The sequence below is a fragment of the Schistocerca americana genome, chromosome 4, assembly GCF_021461395.2.
Source record: "Schistocerca americana isolate TAMUIC-IGC-003095 chromosome 4, iqSchAmer2.1, whole genome shotgun sequence".
Classification (NCBI taxonomy): domain Eukaryota; kingdom Metazoa; phylum Arthropoda; class Insecta; order Orthoptera; family Acrididae; genus Schistocerca; species Schistocerca americana.
Genome location: NC_060122.1, coordinates 700,218,028 through 700,240,889, shown reverse-complemented (window position 1 = coordinate 700,240,889; position 22,862 = coordinate 700,218,028). Strand labels below are relative to the sequence as shown.

General features: G+C 41.8%; 1 protein-coding gene across 6 annotated transcripts in view; it reads right to left on the bottom strand.

Moving 5' to 3' along the window:
- LOC124612868 (xaa-Pro aminopeptidase 1) overlaps positions 1-22,862 on the bottom strand; it is a 130,377-nt gene that overhangs the window by 72,489 nt on the left and 35,026 nt on the right. For all 6 annotated transcript variants that reach the window (XM_047141300.1, XM_047141303.1, XM_047141301.1 and 3 more), the window contains exon 4: positions 2,416-2,652. In XM_047141300.1, coding sequence (XP_046997256.1) covers positions 2,416-2,652 — 237 coding nt within the window. The remainder of the gene's footprint in view (positions 1-2,415; positions 2,653-22,862) is intronic.

The window sequence follows — 22,862 nt, the reverse complement described above, 5'->3', positions numbered from 1 at the left end:
ATATAAATTAATAACAATAAAGAATGTTTCTATTTGTAAAAAATATGGGAAACTTACTTTTGGTACAACCCTCTTATTAAAACTGTACAGAACAACAATCATAATTAATGGTGGCACAAAGGAAGATACACTGAGCTGAAGACAAGTGAAAATAATGTAACTCCTACCTTCGTATTTCACATATTTAATATATCTCTTCTTCCAAATAAATAAACCATTAATTTTAAGATTTTCGTTTCTTAATTAAATCTACAAGTATTTAAAGTTGCAATATTATTGCTCATTGTTAAAAAGTAATAAGTATCAGATAAGTTTCACATTCCGTACATGTAAAATTTCATATTGGGAAAATATGACCTGTCTCAGAAACAAGATGGCAGGTCATTTGTAAATGGCAGCATATAAAATAAAAAGAAAATTAAAAAAAAAGTTTGAAAATGTTACACCTACATCCACAAGACACATGACAGTGTGTGGTGGAGGATACTTCTGGTACCACTAACTGATCCCACCTTCCTGTACCACTGGACAATGATGCATGGGAAGAATGATTGTTGGTAAGTTTCTGTATTAGCTCTAATTTCTCGAATTTTCTCATTATGGTCATTTTGCGAGATACATCTCTGAAAAAGTAATATGTCGTCCGATTCTTCCTGGAAAGTATTATCTTGAATTTTCAATAATAAACCTCTCCTTGATGCACAATGCCTCTCTCGTAGCGCCTGCCTCTGGAGTTTGTTGAGCATCTCAATAATGCTCTCGCGCCCACTAAATGATCCTGTGACAAAAAGTGTCAAGTCTTCATTGGATCTTCTCTCTCTCTTCTATCAGTTCTTCCTGGTGAGAGTCCCAGATTGATGAATAATAATCAAGAACTGACCAAATAAGCACCTTGTAAGCCACTTCTTTAATGGATGAGTTCCATTTCCTTAAGATTCTTCCTCTGAATCTCAGTCTCGAATCTGCATTTCTTAGTATTTGTTTAATGTAGTCATTCCACATAAGGCTGCTCTGGTTAGTTACTCCTAGATATTTTATGGCAGATATTGTTTCCAGCAGTTTGTCATCAAAAGTGTAGTTGTAAGTTGTACAATAGTGGATTTCTTTTCCTATGTAGGCACAATATTTTACATTTATTTAAATTCATGGTCAACTGCCAGAGCCTGCATCATTCATCAATCTTCTGTAGGTTATTCTAAAAATTGATACTGTCTTCTGGCATTGTTACTCTTTTACATACAACCGTGTCATCTGTGAACAGTTTTACAGTGCTTCTGATGCTTTCTGTACATTGTAAAAAGTAACGGTCCTATCAAACTTCCTTGGGGTATTGCATTAATTACCTTTACATCTAACAATTTTGCTCATTTAGAGCAATGTGTTTAGTTCTGTCTGCAAGGAAGCCTCTAATCCTGTCACAAATCTGGTCTAATAATTGGCTAGCTTGTATTTTTTTCACCTCACAGTAGGAGAGTGATAGTGTCACAGGCCTTCCTGAAGTCAAGGGATATGGCATCAAAGTGAGTGTCATCATCTACAGAGCAACGTATCTCATGGAGGAACAAAGTGAGCTGAATTCTGCAAGATCTCTATTTGCGAAATCCACAATGACTATAAGAGAAGATATGTTATACTGTTCCCTTGTTATTTAGCATTGAAGTTAGCCAATCAATTCATCACATGAGTAAATTTAAGCAGCCTGCCAGGAGCACTGTCACCAAATGCGTTCTTTATTTGGTTTCCTCAAATCAAACAAACATAGCTTCTGCTCACTTAGCTTAAATTTACCACTTCTGAAAAAGGCACATTTTAACTGGGAATGATCATTTGAACAAGTGCACAAACCTACAGATGTCTGTTCGTTACTGCATTTTAGCACAAGGTTGTGCTTCAATTTGCAGACACAATTACCCAATTGGCTAACTTCAATGATAAATAACTTGGAAGCAACATAATGTACCAGATTTTTTCTTAATTATTTCTCAGAACAACCTTACAAGCTTTTCAGGCTCCTTCTGGCCACCCTGCATAAATATACATAAGTAAGACAAGTTCTGCTGGGTTCCACTAGTAAATACATAGTTGATATGGATCTTTAGATGATGATCTCAAACAACCCCTCCCCTTTCCCCTCAAATTTTTCTTCTTTTCTCCGATCCTGGCCACCTCTTCTTCCAACGCTTAAAATAAATAAAAAAAATAAAATAAAAAATAAAAAAATAAAAAATAATCATTCTGTCATTTAGTTATTAATGCTTTTTGCTGTAGGCATTTCCCATGGTGACTTATTTGTCATTTTCAACTGTTGCAAATATCTGAATTCCTACAAACAATAATATCTGTTAATCATTAGAAAACAAATTTGAATCTCACAAGTACTGTTGGTTATTTACTGTGTCTGCAGAGTGCTGTTACCTGTGTACACAAGTGGTAAAGGTTCCACAGTGCCTTTAGGTGGAGCTGGTCGGTCGTCCCAGATGAGATCAATCAAATTGGTGGCAACAGGCACAAGACTGTGACCTGCTGCCTCTAGCTGCGTCTGTAGTGGTTTCCATGCACTGTAGGATATAAGTTTCGGATCAACTCCCACACGAGATCCTGCTGGCAGTGCCTTTGACAGCCATGCCCCTTGTGTTGGTGTTGTTGGTATTCCTAGAACAGATTAACTTAGTTTTCATTTTAATGTGTAAATGCTAATAGAATTAGCTTGATTCAAGCAAAATTACACACACACACACACTGTATTTAATGCTTGAAGGAAAAGAAAGAAAAAACTGCATAATGTGTGGTATATGCAGTGCTGGGCACCTGCATACTCAACCATGCCTGTTCTGGCATGACACCTGCGACCTGTGGGTTACCGATCCTGGGCCCACAGGTGCTCCTCCTTCATAGAGATTTTATGTGCCTCACTAGTATATCGTACATTTGGAAGTGGTGCTGTCATTGCAAATATTAAGTTTAAAGGCTTAATGCTATCAGGTGGCACCAGAGACCACCATGATCATTCACACACAGCACACATAGGAACTACAGTGGCACTGCTATCCTGGACTAGCTTGCATCTACGGGTCCTTCCGAAGCAGAAGGAAGATTACCATTCCTGGACATCATAGTCAAAAGAAGAGCAGATGGCACCCTGGGCCACAGGGTAAACAGGAAGAAAACGCACACCGACCTGTATTTGCAAGCGGATAGCTGCCACCACCCTGCGCAGAGGAATGGGGTACAAAAAACACTGGTGAACAGGGCGCGCACCACCTCTGACGCAGAGAGTCTGCCCCAAGAGATGGAACAACTCAAAACTGTATTCCAGAAAAACGAGTAGGCGGAATGGCAGATCAGATGCTCTCTCCACCCCACCTCTACAGTACAGCATGTGGAGACGGAAGAAGTCACGGAGAAAGAGACAGCCACTGCCTATACACCGTATACTGGTGCACTATCGGGGAAAATAGGACGAATATTGAGGAAACACCGAGTAGGAACTGTCTTTTGCCCACCAAATAAAACAGCGAGCATTATTGGGAAGTGTCAAAGATGATCTCGGTTTGCGGAAGGCCGGCATATACCAGATACAGTGTCAATGTGCGAAGACTTATATTGGACAGACAGTGCGCACCATCAAAGATCGTTGCTGAGAACATCCGAGGCACACTCGACTTGGGTACCCCAACAAGTCGGCGATTGCAGAGCACTGTTTGTCCGAAGATCACGAAATGGACTACCAACATACCAGGGACCTGGCACAGACATCTAAATACTGGGCAGTGTCGTTAGAGAGGCTATCGAAATTTGTACCAGGGACGGATTCAACCGAGATTGCGGCTACAACATCAGCAGGGCATGGGAACCTGCATTGAGTCTAATTAAAAAGACACTCAGCAAAGGAAATGAACAGGCGACTAGGGCAGATGACGCAATTACACCGACGCCACCACAGACGCCGATGCCAGCATCTCACCGACCGCTGATGCACGGGTGCGGACTGCGGAGAGAACGCCTCGCGAGGGGAGGGGATTTAAGACGGGTGCCCACCATCAGGAGGTCAGTTCATCAGCGCACCTGATGACGGCAACATGTCTGATCGCCGAAATATTGTGCCCGTTGGACACTATGGACCGGCAGTACACCCGTGGACTGCTCGAGCAAGAACATAATTATTGAATTTGTAAACTTCACCACATGCAACAGCTGACATGTGAAGACTGATTGCACAATGGAGTATAGGGAGGCAATGCTGGATTGGCATGAAGACTGGACTCAAATTATTTAATAACATCTTCTGGAGTGAGAAGGCCATATTCCATACGGGATTTTGGCATTCAACACAACTGCCATCATTGGGCAGAACAGTATTGTGGTAGTACAGTGGAGAAGATGCGGTCTCACCCAAAAGTGACCCATCTGTACATATACTACACTCCTCTCCCTTTAAAAAATTAGGGCCCCACCAGGAATAAGTCTGGCAGCACCAGGGTGGCTGCAGCAGACACGAGATGCAATGGGTCATCATTCATGGAGGACAGTCAGGCCGTCATGGTGGGAGCTTGGAATAAAACTTCCAAAAGAGCTTCTCTGAAAGTACCGAACAAAACAGTTGGTGACCAGCTGGGGGTGGCCAGGGCCAGCAGCTGTCCAGAGCAGTGCAGGGCGAGGACCTTTGGGACACTAGGGAAACAGTGGAATCACTGGTGGTGTGAGCAGGAGGGTATGACTGCAACAAATGTTATTGTGTCATTTATCCCACTTGATGCAATGAACGCAGAACACTAGCAGCAGATGCTTAAAAATTATGTTTGGCCCTCAGTATCTGCGTGGGATAACAATGAACACATGTTTGTACAAGACAGTGCACCACATCACTTTGCAAATATTGTGTGTGCATTGTTGGATGAAATGTTTCCGGGACATTGCCTGGGAAGCAAGGACCTCGTAAGTGGCCTGAAGAAAACTAGAACTGACACCATGCAACTTCTTTTGATGGCTGGGCAAAATGATGTACCGGACGAAACCTCACACACTGGAAGAACTGGAAGCAGTGGATTTGGGACATTATCCACAATATGCCACGCAACTTCATACAAAGGACTGTAGATTCTATACCCAGCTGTTTGAGATGATTGGTTAACATCACACACACCTACATTGAAGTTTAAAGTACGCATTCACATTCTTATACAACAATGTATGCATGATATTAATTTCAATAAATCAGCATTCTAAACGTAGAATTTATTTGCCTTTTTCAATACCTAGTTACTTTTCAGACATCCAGAATGTGAAGGGTGTGAAGAGTCAAGCACATTTTCTCTATTATTTCAACAGATTTGCAATTTTATTTTTACCATTTGTAGATGGTGTCACCCTATACAAATACAGCTCCTCATATGATTTTACTAATGTACATGGAAGAAAGATAATGTCAATAAAAGTGATAAATGAAATGTGAAATATACATATGACCTGATAAAATCTGCTCTACAGTTTGTTAGAGGACAGACACCATCATCCCAGGTAAACCATTTTTATTCATACATTCTTACTATCAAGGATATTAATTGTGCTTCTCCGTTTTAATAAAAAATACAATGTTTGAGCTTATGAACTCCATTCCCACTTAAGGCAAGCATATAATGAATATATCATCTTTCTCACATTCCCAGTTGGACCATTGAGTGTGCCAGCAATTTCTACAAATTATATTTCTTTTCCTTCAGAATTTGTGCTATGGATCTCTTGAACCCCAAATGCAATAATGATACCAATATTCTTTTAACAGCAATATTATATTCTCTTCAGACCACTCCTTCACTCATGTGACCATGTCAACACAAAATTACAAAAGATAGCAAATGAAAGCTTTCTGTACTGCTAGCACCAAGGTGGAGAGGATGCAAACTTCCATCGATAATTCACCGTAAGAGCGACAGCCAACTGCTTTATCAAATAAGCATATAAAATTCCAGTTTAGACAAGATTTTGTTTGTAATGAGAAACAAATCAACATTATCAGTTAACAGAGGGTGCTTTGGGAAATATGTGATGGGCAGTATTTGTCTGCAGCAACTATATTTACAAATTTTAAAAACAAAATTGTAAATACTTGTCTCACCACCAAAGAAAATGTGGTTGGTGGCTTAGAAGACACACCTGCCACTACAATTTGAAAGAAGTAAACTGGGAATATGATCACTGCAAGCGTAGTACACGAACTGGATGTATGGATTGAAACAATGTAGCTTTTTCTTTTCTCTTTTTTTTACTTCTGAATTGTTCCACAATTATTTGATCTACTTATACTGCATAGAAAACAGACAAACCCCCAATGCCCACACTGGACTCTGTCAGTGAAGCATCTTGGGATCAGCAAGTGGCCTCTCATTACAGCCAGCAGGAGACATCACGACGGGCAGAGTGTGGCAGTCATGTGAGACAACGTCGTCAGCACTTCAGCAATATAAAGCTGACACAGGTCACACTTGAGCAGTATCGTGCTGACTAAAGTTCTGATGCGGGGCAGTATGCAACACCTGGAGTAACCAGCCTTGCCAATTGATACAAATGTGCAGTTCAGTGTGGAGTACATCACAACAAACAAGAAGAATACAACTGTGGACCACAAGACAGATTGCAGCAGCTCACGGTGGCAAAGTGTGCCTGCAAAGGTGATGAAAGACAGCAACAATTTTCCCACATAGGTAATGATGGCTGGGCGGCTAGCTGGTCCAGGTACAAACTATGGACCCCCAGTACAGGTGGCCAGCAGTGGTTGAAAGTAGTCAGAAGGTGGCCCACCAATTGGAAGACACACAGTCAGAAGCATTCAGACTTAGTGCAGACAGCAAACCTGCAGCTCAAGCAGACAGTGTCTGGTGGTGACAGCAGCTTGTTGACCCCATTTCTAGTCAGACTGGCACAGACCTTGCTAACCTTCAGTTTGCAGCTAACTCAGCACATATTCAAGTTTTACATGTGCTGAGTGGGAAAATAACCTACACTTCAGCCACCTGTTCATTCTCTCTCTGTCCTAGATATCTCTAATGCGAAACATTGAAAATTTTGTAATAAAAATTAATCACCCAGTTGTTTAGCAACTCAGAAAAATCAATAATGAGTCACAATTATCTGTAAATTACAATATTATTATTATTATTATTATTATTTCTTTCCTTTCTCAGACGTTGTCAGGTTAAAAATGGAAAGTGACGCGGACCTTGATCAAGTGTGACTTCCTTTTAACTGTACGGTATATGTTACATTGCATTTAGGAACTTTCAGGTAATTGAACATGTATCAATAATTACAGAGTTCTGTAGTTGTATATATAAGTTTGCATGTAGCTGTATTGTGTTGATGTACTGGTGGATAGTGTGTGGTATGACTCCTGTAGTTGATAGTATAATTGGTATAATGTCAACTTTATCCTGATGCCACATGTCCTTGACTTCCTCTGCCAGTTGGATGTATTTTTCAATTTTTTCTCCTGTTTTCTTTTGTATATTTGTTGTATTGGGTATGGATATTTCGATTAGTTGTGTTAATTTCTTCTTTTTATTGGTGAGTATGATGTCAGGTTTGTTATGTGGTGGTGTTTTATCTGTTATAATGGTTCTGTTCCAGTATAATTTGTATTCATCATTCTCCAGTCCACTTTGTGGTGCATACTTGTATGTGGGAACGTGTTGTTTTATTAGTTTATGTTGTATGGCAAGTTGTTGATGTATTATTTTTGCTACATTGTCATGTCTTCTGGGGTATTCTGTATTTGCTGGTATTGTACATACTAGCTTGTGATGTGATCTATTGTTTCTATTTGTTGTTTGCAAAGTCTGCATTTATCTGTTGTGGTATTGGGATCTTTAATAATATGCTTGCTGTAATATCTGGTGTTTATTGTTTGATCCTGTATTGCAATCATGAATCCTTCCATCTCACTGTATATATTGCCTTTTCTTAGCCATGTGTTGGATGCGTCTTGATCGATGTGTGGCTGTGTTAGATGATACGGGTGCTTGCCATGAAGTGTTTTCTTTTTCCAATTTACTTTCTTCGTATCTGTTGATGTTATGTGATCTAAAGGGTTGTAGAAGTGGTTATGAAATTGCAGTGGTGTAGCCGATGTATTTATATGAGTGATTGCATTGTGTATTTTGCTAGTTCCTGCTCATTCTATAAAGAATTTTCTTAAATTGTTTATCAGTCCATAATGTAGGTTTTTTATGTCGATAAATCCCCTTCCTCCTTCCTTTCTGCTTAATGTGAACCTGTCTGTTGCTGAATGTATGTGATGTATTCTATATTTGTGGCATTGTGATCGTGTAAGTGTATTGAGTGCTTCTAGGTCTGTGTTACTCCATTTCACTACTCCAAATGAGTAGATCAATATTGGTATAGCATGAGTATTTATAGCTTTTGTCTTGTTTCTTGCTGTCGATTCTGTTTTTAGTATTTTTGTTAGTCTTTGTCTATATTTTTCTTTTAGTTCTTCTTTAATATTTGTATTATCTATTCCTATTTTTTCTCTGTATCCTAGATATTTATAGGCATCTGTTTTTTCCATTGCTTCTATGCAGTCGCTGTGGTTATCCAATATGTAATCTTCTTGTTTAGTGTGTTTTCCCTTGACTATGCTATTTTTCTTACATTTGTCTGTTCCAAAAGCCATATTTATATCATTGCTGAGTACTTCTGTTATCTTTAGTAATTGGTTGAGTTGTTGATTTGTTGCAGCCAGTAGTTTTAGATCATCCATGTATAGCAAATGTGTGATTTTGTGTTGGTATGTTCCAGTAATATTGTGTCCATAATTTGTATTATTTAGCATGTTGGATAGTGGGTTCAGAGCAAGGCAGAAGCATAAAGGACTTAATGAGTCTCCTTGGTATATTCCACACTTAATCTGTATTGGCTGTGATGTGATGTGATATTTGAATTTGTTTGGATATTAAGTGTGGTTTTCCGATTTTTCATTACTATGTTTAGGAACTGTATCAATTTAGGATCTACTTTGTATATTTCCAATATTTGTTGTAACCATGAGTGGGGTACACTATCAAAAGCTTTTTGGTAATCAATGTATGTGTAGCGTAGCGACCTTTGTTTAGTTTTAGCTTGATATGTCACCTCTGTATCTATTATCAGTTGCTCTTTACATCCTAGTGCTCCTTTGCTTCCCTGTCATTCAACAACATCTTTGCCTATGTACTTCCGCCTCGACTGACATCTCTGCCCAAACTCTTTGCCTTTACAAATGTCTGCTTGTGTCTGTGTATGTGCAGATGGATATGTGTGTGTATGCGAGTGTATACCTGTCCTTTTTTCCCCCCTAAGGTAAGTCTTTCCGCTCCCGGGATTGGAATGACTCCTTACCCTCTCCCTTAAAACTCACATCCTTTCGTCTTTCCCTCTCCTTCCCTCTTTCCTGATGAAGCAGCCGTTGGTTGCGAAAGCTAGAATTTTGTGTGTATGTTTGTGTTTGTTTGTGTGTCTATCAACCTGCTAGCGCTTTTGTTTGGTAAGTCACATCTTCTTTGTTTTTAGATATGTTAAGTAATTTAGTTAGATGTGAATGTGTTGAGGTGAACTTCTTTGGCCAGAAATTTGCTATTTTATCTTTTCCAGGGGCTTTCCAATTGTGAGTAGAATTAATTGCTTGGGTGACTTCATGTTTATTTTAATGTGTGTGGTATCTATTGTCTGGTAAAATTTCTTTTGGTTTGTGTTGAATGTTTGGTTTTGTTTCCTTCTATTTTCACTTTTTTTGTATCTTCTAAGTTGTTTGGCCAATGCTTGTAATTTCTGCTTCTTTTCATCTAATTGCTCTAGCACTTCTTGTTGTGAGATTTTACCTAACCTTTTTGGTTTTTTGTTTGATATTTCATTTCTTATAAATTGTGTTAGCTGTCCGATGTCTTTTCTCAGTTTTTCTATTCTGATGTGTAGCCTGTGTTGCCATGCTGGTTTTGTGGGTTTCTTCTGTATGTTGGTTGGTTCTGATCTCTGCCTAGTGTATATATTTAGTGTAGCGATATTATTATTATTATTATTATTATTATTATTATTATTATTATTAACTAATGCAACAATGGAAACTCCAGGTAGGAATATCAACAATGCAGAAAAGATGGATTGCTACTTACTGTAAAGCTGACACATTAAGTTGCAGACAGGCACAATTAAGAAACTTACACTTAAGCTTTCGGCCTCAGTCTGTGTCAGAAAAAGGTGTCGTCGTGTGAATGAATGGTGTGCGTTTCTCTTTTTCTGATGAAGGCTCTGACCAAAATCTTATGTGCAAATGTCTTAATTGTGCCTGTCTACAACTTAACATGTCATCTTTATGGTAAGTAGCAATCTCTCTTTTCCTACATTGTTAATAACTATTGTATTTATATTAAAACCAAATTAAATCAAATGTGCTTTTCTTAACAGGCACCACCCAACACTTTACTGATCTTACAGTGTTTTTCTCTTCCTCATCATCAGCACTACTGCTACCCTTTCATATCTCATTGTCATTCACATACTCTCCTCTCTCGCCTCCTCTCCTCCATCGATGTGTCACACACATATTTAGGTTTTTAATAGTTATTCTGAACTTGTTTAGCTCATTCCTAGATCTATTGTTTGTAACTATGTTCAGTAACTGGAATGTGCCAGCATTCCCAATTAGATGCATCATTTCACCTTGAGGGGTTCATGTCTCCTAGCTTCCACTTGGAGTGTGCATGTGAACATCATATGCTCAGCAGTTCGCGAAACACCACAGTCACAAAATGCTGACAGTCCCTTTCCTACTCTAATGTACGTATTGGTGGTGAGGGCTGTGTCCTGTAAAAGTGAACCATACCTCTGTTGGGAACAATATAGTTCATTTGTAGTCGCTCTCTGATGTTTGGAAGGAGACCATACCCGGTGTCCTGTATTTCCACTGTAGCAATCCCACTGCAATTCATGAATTTCCAGTTTTGGAGAGCTAACTTGTTAGTTATCCTGGAACCTGTAATTACTCATACTTCATCTACGAGGGTGGTTTGAAAAGTTCTTGGAATGGAATAGAAAAAAGTACTTACATCACTGACACTTCTTTCATTTTTCAATGTAGTCTCCTTGTAGATTAATGCACTTGGCCCAACGATGTTCCAGGGCCTTGATCCAATTTCGAAAATGAGTTTTCTCCATGCCTGCAAAATAGTTGTCAACTCTGGCTATCAATTCTTCGTTTGAAGTGAATCTTCATCCATCAAGAAAAATTTTCAGTTCTGGGAAGAGGTGGAAGTCTGACAGAGCCATATCAAGTGAATAAGGTCAGTGTGGCAACAATATTCATACCTCAGTTTGTGTAATTTTGCCATGCCGATGGCACATATGTAAGGGTGGGCATCAAGAGTCGCGGCACCCATCCAGCAGGTAATTTTTTTCATTTCTAATTGTTCAGTTAAAATGTGATATACCCTTTCAGATGACATCTGGCACGCGTCAGCAATTTCACGCACTTTCAATTGGTGATCCTCCATGACCATTCTGTGCACTTCTGCAATGATTTCTGGAGTAGTGACACATCTGGCCGACCATAGCACGGATCATCATATAAGCTCTCCTGACCAAATTTAAATTCATTTGTACACTTGGCAACAGCTGAATATTAAGGAGCAGAGTCCCCCAGTATATTCTGGAAATCGGCATGAATGTCCTTTGCTTTCATACCTTTCTTTATGAAGTACTTAATCACTGCTCAAATCTTGATTTTTTTCCCTCTTTGCAAATAACTATGCGGGAACAACAACAGAGCCCCGTCACCGCCACAACTCTCTTCCAAGAGCACTGACGTGGCATGTGTTTAGAGGCAACAGTCCAATGAATATCACGTGAACAACTCGTTGTGCTAGCACTGACCTCTTGTGGTGATTTCGAGAACTTTTAAAACCACCCTCGTAGGTTATCTCACCACAACCAATATGCTGCAGCAAGATATTGTAGTGTGATGTCAGCAGGACATATTCCCAGAATGATGAGAAGAGCCTCTGCCAGTGTAGTACTATGTTCTTCCATCTTCATTAGGAGGACCCCTCACTGTGTATGTCTTTGGGTAGCTGTGTCATACAAGGTGGAGCCAGTGAGCCCAAGACTAAGTTCACAATGACAATCAGAATTGCACTGTGGTACAATTTTACAGCCTCCAGGGCTTCATTGGCAGTTCCAGCACTGGCAATTCTGTGCACAATTTCAGTAGCCTTTAGGCATATTGTATCTACATGAATGGAGGAATTTCTTCTGCCATCAAGGAAAAGTTCTGAGTATCTGCATGCAGTGCATCTAGTAATTGGCTGTTATTTAACCTAAAGGCTGGATTCCTCTTTAGCAACAATTTGCCCTTAAATAGCATGTGTGTAATTTTATTTGCAGCTATTGTTAATCTGCTGTTCATGCATCTTTCAAATGGTTTGCATTTTCTTTGAGCTTACATCTGTATTCTCCAGAGACACCAAGATGTCATCAGCACACATCACAACTCTATTTGTTTCATTAGTCCAATCCAGCAGTTCCAGCAGTGGCTTGATTATTAGGTACCAAACATCTGCCCACATATCAAGCCTTGTGGACAGCCCTTTGCAATCTTTTTTATTAGCTTCTGCTGCCAAGCAGGTCATTCAACTGTGCAACCCTTACAGTAGTCCACAATTTTGGGACCTGAAAACTTCTTAGGCAATTTAACACCACAGGCCACCATAAACTGTCGAATGCACCTGCAATGCCAATGAATCAGCGTGGTTTTAGAAAGCATCGCTTGTGTGAAACTCAGCTTGCCCTTTTCTCACGATACACTGCAAACTGTGGATGAAGAGGATAGACATATTTCATATTTCTAGATTTCCAGAAAGCATCTGACATGGTGCCCCATTGCAAGCTGTCAAAGGTATGGCATATAGAATAAGCTCACAGATGTGTGAACAGCCCAAAGACTCCTTAAGTAACAGAACCCAGTATGCTGTCCTTGATGGTGAGATCATCAGAGAGAAGGGTATCATCAGGAGTGCCCCATGACAGTGTGATAGTACGCTGTTCTATACATAAATGATCTGGTGGGCAGGGTGGGCAGCAATCTGCTGTTTGCTGACAATGCCATAATGCACGGTAAGGTGTTGACATTGAGTGACTGTAGGAAGATACAAGATGACAGACAGAATTTCCAGTTGGTGCGATGAATGGCAGCTAGCCCTAAATGTGGAAAAATGTAAGTTAGTGCATACGAATAGGAAGATAAAATCTGTCAGATACAGAATTGCTAGCATCCTGCTTGACACAATCAAGTTGTTTAAATATCTGGGCGTAACACTGCAAAGCGATATGACATGGAACAAACACGTAAGAACTGTTGGTCAACTTTGCTTTACTTGGAGAATTTTAGGGAAGAGTAGTTCACCTGTAAAGGAAACCACGTATAGGACACTGGAGCAACCTCTTCCTGAGTACTGCTAGAGTGTTTGGGAATTGTACAGGTCACATCGAAGGAAGACATTGAACCAATTCAAGATGGACTGATAGATTCATTACTGGTAGGTTCGAAAAACACGTAAGTGTTATGAAGATGCCTCCGGGAACTCAACTGGGAATCCCTGGAGGCAATGCAATGTTATTTTTGAGAAAAACAGATGATAAAGTTAAGAGAACCAGCATTTGAAGATTGCCGAACAATTCTACTGCCACCAATATACACTGTGTGTAAGGACCAGAAAGATAAGATACAAGAAATTAGGGCTCATATGGAGGCATATAGACAGTCATTTTTCCCTCGCTCTATTTGTATGTGGAAATGGAAAGGAAATGACTAGTAGTGGTACAAAGTTCCCTCCGTTACACACCGTATGGTAGCTTGTGGAGTATCTACGTAGTCTAGATAATTGCAGCACAGTATTTATTGTTTGCCTCCTCAGGAGACACCGCCTTAACGAAACACTGTCCGTGTGGGCGAGGGGGTTTGTGTGATCCAATGAAGTGGAGGGCTATGCCGGCGGTGCTGTAACTACCAGCAGGGCCTCCCAAGCCGGACAGGCCTCTATAGAGGATCCAGACAAAGTGTGTGTCACAACGTCCCGTCCAGTGTCCTGTCCTGTCCTATACACTCCCTTCCTTTCCTTTTCCTCCTTGTGATTGTGTGGCAGCAGACACAGTCCCCTTATGTGGACAGCGGAAGATCCTTGGAAACCAGGACAACGTTGATGCACATAGGCCTTACTGCGAAGGGATGGATAGCGTTCTGAAATAGCCCTGAAATAAAACCTTGGCAGGTGTCCAGGCCATTAGGTGGCAGCCCCACCAGACACTTGGGGGCTGTGGGCTGATAACCCGCACCACCAAAAAACACATATCACAGAAACCAAAAGGAGAAGCAGCCGGATGGATCTTAAGGATATGACCTTTGGCCTGAAAAGGAAAACCCATATCGGTTTTTGGAATGTAAGGACGTTGAGAGAGGCAGGAATACTAAGACAGGTTGAAAGAGAGATGGAGAACTATCGACTAGATATATTGGGACTAAGTGAAGTAAGGTGGCCAGAATCTGGGGAATTCCAAACACAAAATGGTGGAGTGTTGCTGTATGCGGGTCAGACAGGTGAGGACGCAATGCATAGGAATGGTGTAGGGCTCTTACTATCTAAAAGCAGCAAGAAGAGCTTACTGGAGTGGAAACCAGTCTCAGAACGGATAATAACCGCACGCTTTAAAACAAATGTGTGATATGTCACCGTAATTCAATGCTATGCACCTACTGAAATAGCTAAAGGAGAATTAAAACATGCATTTTATACAGAGCTTAATGGAGTCCTTAGACAAACAATTTCTAGGGACATAAAATTTTAATGGGTGACTTGAACACAAAAGTTGGTTCAGAAAATGAAGGGCTTGAACATATCATGGGCGTGCATGGAATTGGGATCAGGAATGTAAATGGTGAAATGTTGATAGATACATGCACTGAACATGACCTAGTCATTGGAGGCACATTGTTTCCACATTGTAACTGCCATAAGATAAAGTGGGTCTCTCCAGACCACGTTACTGAAAATCAAATAGACCACATAGTCATAAGCCACAAGTTCCGACACTCTCTGTTAGATGTCAGACATAGAAGAGGGGCAGACATTGGAAGTGACCACCACTTAGTTTTGGCGGAATTCAGACTGAAGATAGTGGCAAATAGAACCAAGCTCAATCACAGGTGCAAGAAAATAGATCTGGCAAGATTAAAAGACCAACAGATCAAAGAAACTACAAAACAGATTCCAGGTCCTCTCTGAAGAAAATTTTATGGAAGAGGGAATTTAAACATGCTGGCAAAAAATCAAAGACAGTTATTTAGATGTGGGAGAAAAATCTTAGGATTTAAGGCACATCAATGGAAGGAATGGATCTCCGATGCTACATGGAATGAAATCAGCCACAGGAAAGAACTAAAACTTAAGTTGAATTTTTGTAAGACAAGAGCACAGAAGAGCGAAGTGCATAAAGAATACATGGAGGCGAACAAAAAAGTGAAAACATTGCTACGTCGCGATAAAAGGAAATGGATAGATGAACAAGCAAAATTAGCAGAAGAGGCAGCAAGACAAGGAAATATGAAAGAGCTCTACAATGTTACCAAACGGTTGTCAATGAAGAACTTCAGACATGAAGGACCAGTTAAGAACAAGGACGGGGTGATGCTTACAACTCAACAGGCACAGCTACAGAGATGGGAGGAGCACTTCAAGGAACTGTTAAATTGTGAAGACAACCAAGAGGAACAAGTAAGAGATGTTTCAGAGGAAGTCGAAGAAGATCAAGATATAAATTTGCAGTGCCCCACAATGGACGAAATTAGGATTGCCTTGAAAACACTAAAAAATACAAAGGCTCCAGGCCTAGACAACATAGCACCGGAGCTCTTAAAAGCTGATATTGAAAGTACTGTTAAAATGCTCCATCCTTTGCTGAAGCAAAGGAGTGGAAAAATGGTTTGGTGGTAAAGCTCCCAAAAAAGGGAAATTTGTCAGACTAACAACTGGCGTGGTATTACATTGTTGTCAGTGCCCAGTAAGGTCCTCACCAGAATTATTTTAAACAGAATTAAAGAATCCCTTGAAAAGCGACTGCGTAAAGAACAGGCCGGTTTTAGGGCACAACGCAGTTGTGTTGATCTTATTAACACTCTTAGGATCATTTTAGAGCAAAGCAAAGAATTCCAAGCAACCATGTACCTGGCATTCATTGATTTTCAAAAGGCCTTCGATTCCGTGACACAAAGTGCTCTGGCAGATATTGCGGAAGTATGGCATACCACAGAAGATCTTAAAACATCATAAAAGATCTATATGATGGCTACAAATGCTGCGTACTCCACAAGGGAAATATGACAGAGCCCATAAAAGTAACAACTGGAGTCCGTCAGGGTTGCATTTTGTCACTAACACTTTTTCTACTCGTTCTAGACTCTGTTATGAGAAGAGTCACAGCAGGCAGGAGACGAGGAATCCAGTGGGGGATCCACGAACGTCTGGAGGATTTGGATTTTGCAGACGACATAGTTTTACTAGCTCCAAGGCTGACTGATATGCAAGCTAAATTAAACTTGCTGAAAGAAGAAGCCGAGACTGCTGGCCTCAAGATAAATATAGGTAAAACAAAGGAAATGAGGGTAAATTTCAGGGAACATGGAGGTGCCGTTGTTAATAGGTGAGCAGCAGGTGGAGACTGTCAACTCATTCCTGTATCTGGGTAGTATAGTGGCGGAAGATGGTGGAGCTGGAGATGTGAAAAACCGCATTAAAAAGGCAAATGCTGCCTTCATACAATTGCATCCAACATGGAAAAATGGAAATATCACATATAAAACAAAAATCCGTATCTTTAATACAAATGTGAAGTCTGTCCTTCTGTACGCTAGTGAAAGCTGGAAAATAGATAAAAAGATAACATCCCAGTTACAAAGCTTCATAAATAGATGTCTTCGACGCATCATGAATATCTGGTGGCCAGAAAAAATATGTAATGAGGAGCTCTGGCGAATAACAAACCAGATATCTATAAAAGACCAGATACAAGAGAGAAAGTGGGGACGGTTGGGGCACACCTCAAGAAAACCAGATGGAGCCATCGAGAAAAAAGCATTGGAATGGAATCCCCAGGGAACAAGGAAGAGAGGAAGACCAAGGGGCACATGGAAGAGGACAGTGGAAGGGGAAGCAAAAAGAGTTGGCAAGACCTGGGCAGAATTGAGGCAAATGGCCAAAGACAGAGACGGATGGCGAGTTCTCCTGGATGCCCTATGCCCCCATAGGGGCCAAAGGAATTAAGTCAAGTCAAGTCATTTATTGTTTGCCTGCCTATGATATGAAAACATTGGTTAAGGGTGTCATCTGTCAATCTATCTCTATTTAAACCAAACTGAAATGTGCCGAGAACCTGAAGTGCTCTGTGTTCTTGAAGACATTTGCAGAGTAGCTGCTCCTTAACTTTTGCTAATGTATTTACTGGACATATGGATGTACAGCTCTTCATTTCTGAGGGATCTTTATTGAGGCCTTCTTTATGATAACTACACATGCAGATTTATGTCTTCAGTACCCTACCCTATCTCAATGCCTTGTTCAACAGATGTGTTAAGAATGGCACTATGACTGGGGCTACTTTTTGTATCTCTTAACAGATACCACCTCAACCTGGTGCCTTACCACATTTAAGCATGGCTACCACTATTGCTACTTCTTCCTGAGCAAACGGGAAGAGGACATCATTGTTAGTATATTTATAGTTCATCTGGTCATGGTGCATTGTCTGTATTTGGAGTCATCTGGAAAAAGGGCATTCAGTTAATATTTGCCAGAGTTCTTCCAGCCATTTGTCACTGTTCCGTCATTCTTGAGAAGGGAGGACAGAATGGTGGAGGCCTTTAATTTGTCAGTTAGAAGCTTGTTTGGCAGACCCCACAAGTCTTACTACACTTGTTCATTCGGAAACTGCTTCCAGTTCTCCTTCCTAGTGTCTTGAATCTTGTATCTGTACGTTTATTCCAGATGTCCATATTTATTTAGCCTTCTATCTCTTTCGCCACTCCCTACTGAGTGCTGATAATTCCTCCTTGCATTATGAACTTTTCTGCGCAACTCTGTCAGTTCCCTACTTGTAGGTGTCTTAGGACTAGTTCTATATCGTCATTTGCCTGTGCCCATGGCAGGAGCTCAGTAAAAGCATACACATGGAGATCTATGCTTGCAGGTAAATGGTCTAGACTGAAAGAAGCTATTTCAGCAATAAGGGTATTCCAATTGGTACTCTTCAAATCCCAGCCTTCTGGTTCCCTACCGGTTTCATTATTTCTAAAGTTTTCAGTTACTCTTCTGACTTTTAAGGTTACGACAGTACAATGAAAAGGATACACTGCTACTCATCATATAGTGAAGATGTTAAGTCACAGACAGGCAGAACAAAAAGACTGCTAAACAAGCAAGCTTTTGGCAAAAAGACATTCAGAACTAGACAACATACAAACACACACACACACACACACACACACACACACACACACACACACACACACACACAAGACAGAGAGAGAGAGAGAAGGCCAGACTGTGAGCAACAGCGCATCATGAGAGAAGCAATCTGGGTTCTTTGTGGTGTGGGTAAGTAGTAGGCTGGGGTGGGGAGGCATAGTAGGGTGGGGGTGGAGGATGGCAAAGAGCTGCTTGTGGGAGCATACAGGGATGAGGAGGGCAGACAACTCTAGGTACAGTTGGGAGATTAGAAGGATGGTTTTGGTGGTGGTGAAGGAGGGGGTGAGGGGAGCAGGAAAGGAAGGAAGTGAAAAGACTAAATGCATTGGTGGAACAGAAGGCAGTGTAGTGCTGAAGTGGGAACATGGAAGGGGATAGGTGGGTGAAGGAGAGTGCCTAACAAAGGTTGAGGCCAGGAGGGTTACGGGAATATAGGATATTGCGAGGAGAGTTCCCACGTCTGCAATTCAGAAACACCGGTGTTGGCAGGAAGGATTCAGATGACACAGGCTGTGAAGCAATCATTGAAATAAAGAAACCACTGTGTTGCGCAGTGTGCTCAGCAACTGGGTGATCCAGCTGTTTCTTGGTCATTGTTTGTTAGTGAAGATTCATGCAGAGAGACAGCTTGTTGGTTGTCGTGCCACACAGAATGCAGCACAGTGGTTGCAGGTTAGCTTGTAAATCACATGACTGCTTTCACAGATAGCGCTCCCTTTGATGGGATAGGTGATGCTTGTGCCCAGACTGGAGTAGATAGTGCTGGAGGATATATGAGACATGGAGTTGGAAGAAGGTACTGTGTAGAGATGGATGGGGATATTGTATAGATTTGGTGGGTGGTGGTATACAACTGTGGGAGAGGTAGGAAGGATAGGGAGTAGGACATTCCTAATTTCAGGGCACGATGAGAGGTAACCAAAACCCTGACACAGAATGTGATTCAGTTGCTCCACTCCACGGTAATACTGAGTCATGAGGCGCATACCCCACTGTGGCTGGATGGTCGGATTTTAAGGTGTGGTGGGTGAGTAGAGAGATAAGGCATGGGAGATCAGATGGCCGTGGGTGGCTAGGCTGTATGATGGAGACTTTTTGGTATGGAATGGGTGACCGGAAGGGAGATTGTAGGTCTGGAATCCATTGGGCATTGGCAAAGGTAGTGTTCAACCTCCTTCCTGGTCACCACGACTGACTACATCTTCACCCAAAATTACATCTCCTTTGAAGACATCACCTACAAACAAATCCAGGTGTAGCAATGGGCACCTGCATGGCACCATCCTATGCCAACCTTTTCATGGGTCATCTAGAGGAGTCCTTCCTAGCCACCCAGAATCCCAAACTGCTAAGCTGGTTCAGATTCACTAATATCTTCATGATCTGGACTGAGGGTGAGGACACCCAATCCACATTACTCCAGAACCTCAACACATTCTCCCCCATTCACTTCAGCTGATCCTCCTCAACCCAAAAGGCCACCTTTATTGGTGTTGACCACCTTAATGACAGCTACATCAGTACCTCTGTCCGGATCAAAACTACGAACCACCAGTAGTATTTTTACTTTGACAGCTGCCAACCATTTCGTACCAAGGAGCCCTTCCACAAAGCCTAACCACCCATGGCTATAGCGTATGTAGTGACAAGCAGACCCTCTCTAAAATATACCAATGGAATCAAGAGGCCTTCACAGACAGAAATTATCTTCCTAAATGTCTACAGAAACAGATCTCCTGTGCCTTATCTCTCCACTCGCCAGCCATCTGCCAAAGCCCTACCGCCCCGGCACAGAGGAGCATTCCCTTCATGACTCAATGCCAATCAGGACTGGAGCAACTGAATCACATTCTCAGTCAGTGTTTCGACTACCTCTTGTCATCCCCTAAAATGAGGAATTCCCTACTCACGATCCTTCCCTGCCCCCCCCCCCCCCCCTCCACCAGTGGTATTCTGCCACCAACCAAACCCACACAATACGTACCCTCAGCCATTCCTGCTCAGCCCCTGCTCCCAACCCCTTGCCTCATGGCCCATATCCCTGTAGTAAACCCAGATGCAAGATCTGTCCCTGCATCTTCCCATCATCACCACCACCAAGGCCAGTCCAGTCACAAGCATCACCTACCCCGTTAATGGCAGGGATACCTGTGAAAGCAGTCACGTGATCTATCAGGTAAGCTGCAACCAATGTGCTATGTTGAACGTGGGCATGACAGTCAACAGGACTTCTGCTCGCAAGTACCCTCACTGACAAGCTACGGCCAAGAAACACCTGGACCGCCTAATTGCTGAACATGCTGCCCAACATGGTATTCACTTCAATGACTGTTTCACAGCCTCTGCCATGTGGATGCTTCCTACCAACACTAGCTTTTCTGAATTGTGCAGCTGGGAACTCTTCCTGCAATAAACCCCACATTTCCATTACCCTCCTTGCCTCAGCCTTCCTTAATCACTGTCCTTCACTCAACTATCTCCTTCCCTGTTCCCGCTCCAGCACTACACAGCCAATGCATCCACATCTTTTCACATCACCCCTTTTCAGCACTCCCCCCCCCCCCCCCCCTCCATCCCCACCCCATCTAACCTCCTGATTGCATCTAACTGCCCCAACCTCTCCTCACCTAATCCCTGTATGTTCCCACAAGCAGCACTTTACCATCCCTCATCTGCTATATACCCCCCTCCCCACCCCAGCCTCCTCCCCACCCCCACCACCCAGACTGCTTTTCCCATCCTGCTAAGCTGTTGCTCACAATCTGGCCTTGGCAGTCAGAGACAGTGATTTTGTGTGTGTGTGTGTGTGTGTGTGTGTGTGTGTGTGTGTGTCAACAGCTCCACTATATAGTGAATAGAAATCTATGATTTCATAATATTATCATTATTCAATCCTGGATTTTCCATGGTTTGATTTTTCTATGACAGTACAGTCACTAGTGGGTTATATGTTGTTTAACCTCCCAAGATAAAATGTTATTAGCCACTGCCCGATTTTGCAGGGCAGTGTATATTGGTCTCTACACCAGTACCATTTGCAAATTTGCTAGTCTACCCTTCTTTATTGACCACTTCAGGTCTAGGTCTTGGAGCAACTCTTGCAGCATTACTCCCCATTAATTTGTCATTCTCCTAGGCCAAAGAACTGACTGTTTTCGCCCCTATTACGTGATATTCATCAGACTGTACAGTATTGCAACTCTTGATTTGTCAAGTTACGGATCATTTACGTGGGTATGCTGCAGTTTTAGGCAGGTAATAAACACTTGCATTGAGGAATATACATCTCTACTGTTACAGCACACTCATCACATAACTGTGTGACTTAAAGATGACTGCTGTCTTGGCATTGTGATGCCTAACTGTTGTGGTCGTGAGTGTCAGTAAGTGCAGAAGTTTTGCATTCCTCACATATGGTTCCCGAACTAGCATGACACTGACAACCAATTCTACCAATTCTTGGTAGATAAGGTTCTAGGCCAGGTGCACTTTCGTTTATTTATCTGACCCATACACCAAATGTTTTGTCACAATCACAATGGTAGTCCCAGTTACAGTAGCCATGAAGTGAAAAGGTGGTCCTTAGATGTCAAAAGTTGTACTTTTCATTATCACACCACTGCCTTGCAGCTACAGTTGTGCCACACTCCTTGGTCAACCTTTCTGGCAACAACTACTTCAGCACAGCACAGCACAGCACAGCACAGGACTACTGTTTCCTTGCTGAATTGCCAAAAGTATGCTCATCTGCAATCCCCTACATTGGCCCCAACCTCCCGTGCATTGCTCACATAAGATGACTCTTTGTTCCACTTTGGGGTCAATTCAAAATCACGGCTGTCTACAAAAAGGTCACACGACAACTCTGTTGTCGATAGTTACTCAGTCAACAACATTTTCAGTCTGCCACAGTTCCTTTCCAGGAGCTCAATCTCCTGGCATTTGGACACAGGCCCCATCTCTGTTGAGTAATGCCCAATCCAGTCTCCTTATGAATGACTGTTAAACTGTAACTATTACCTCCATGAAGTTGTGGTGGCTAAACCTGTAAAACAAACACTTTGACCACACCCCTGGTAGTGGCGAAGAAACCCAATGGCTTCTTCCAGCTATTCTGAGACTTGAAAACAACAATCAATGCACAGGCACATGTGGAACCTTACCCCATATCATGTCCAGAGGACCTCCTTGTCGGAAGTGACTATTTTTCTAAGATAGATCTAGCAGACGCATGTTTGCGGATTCCCCGGAACGTAGGGTTTATTGCAGGAAGAGTTCCGGCTACACAATTCAAAAAAGCTAGTGTCGGTAGGAAGGATCCACATG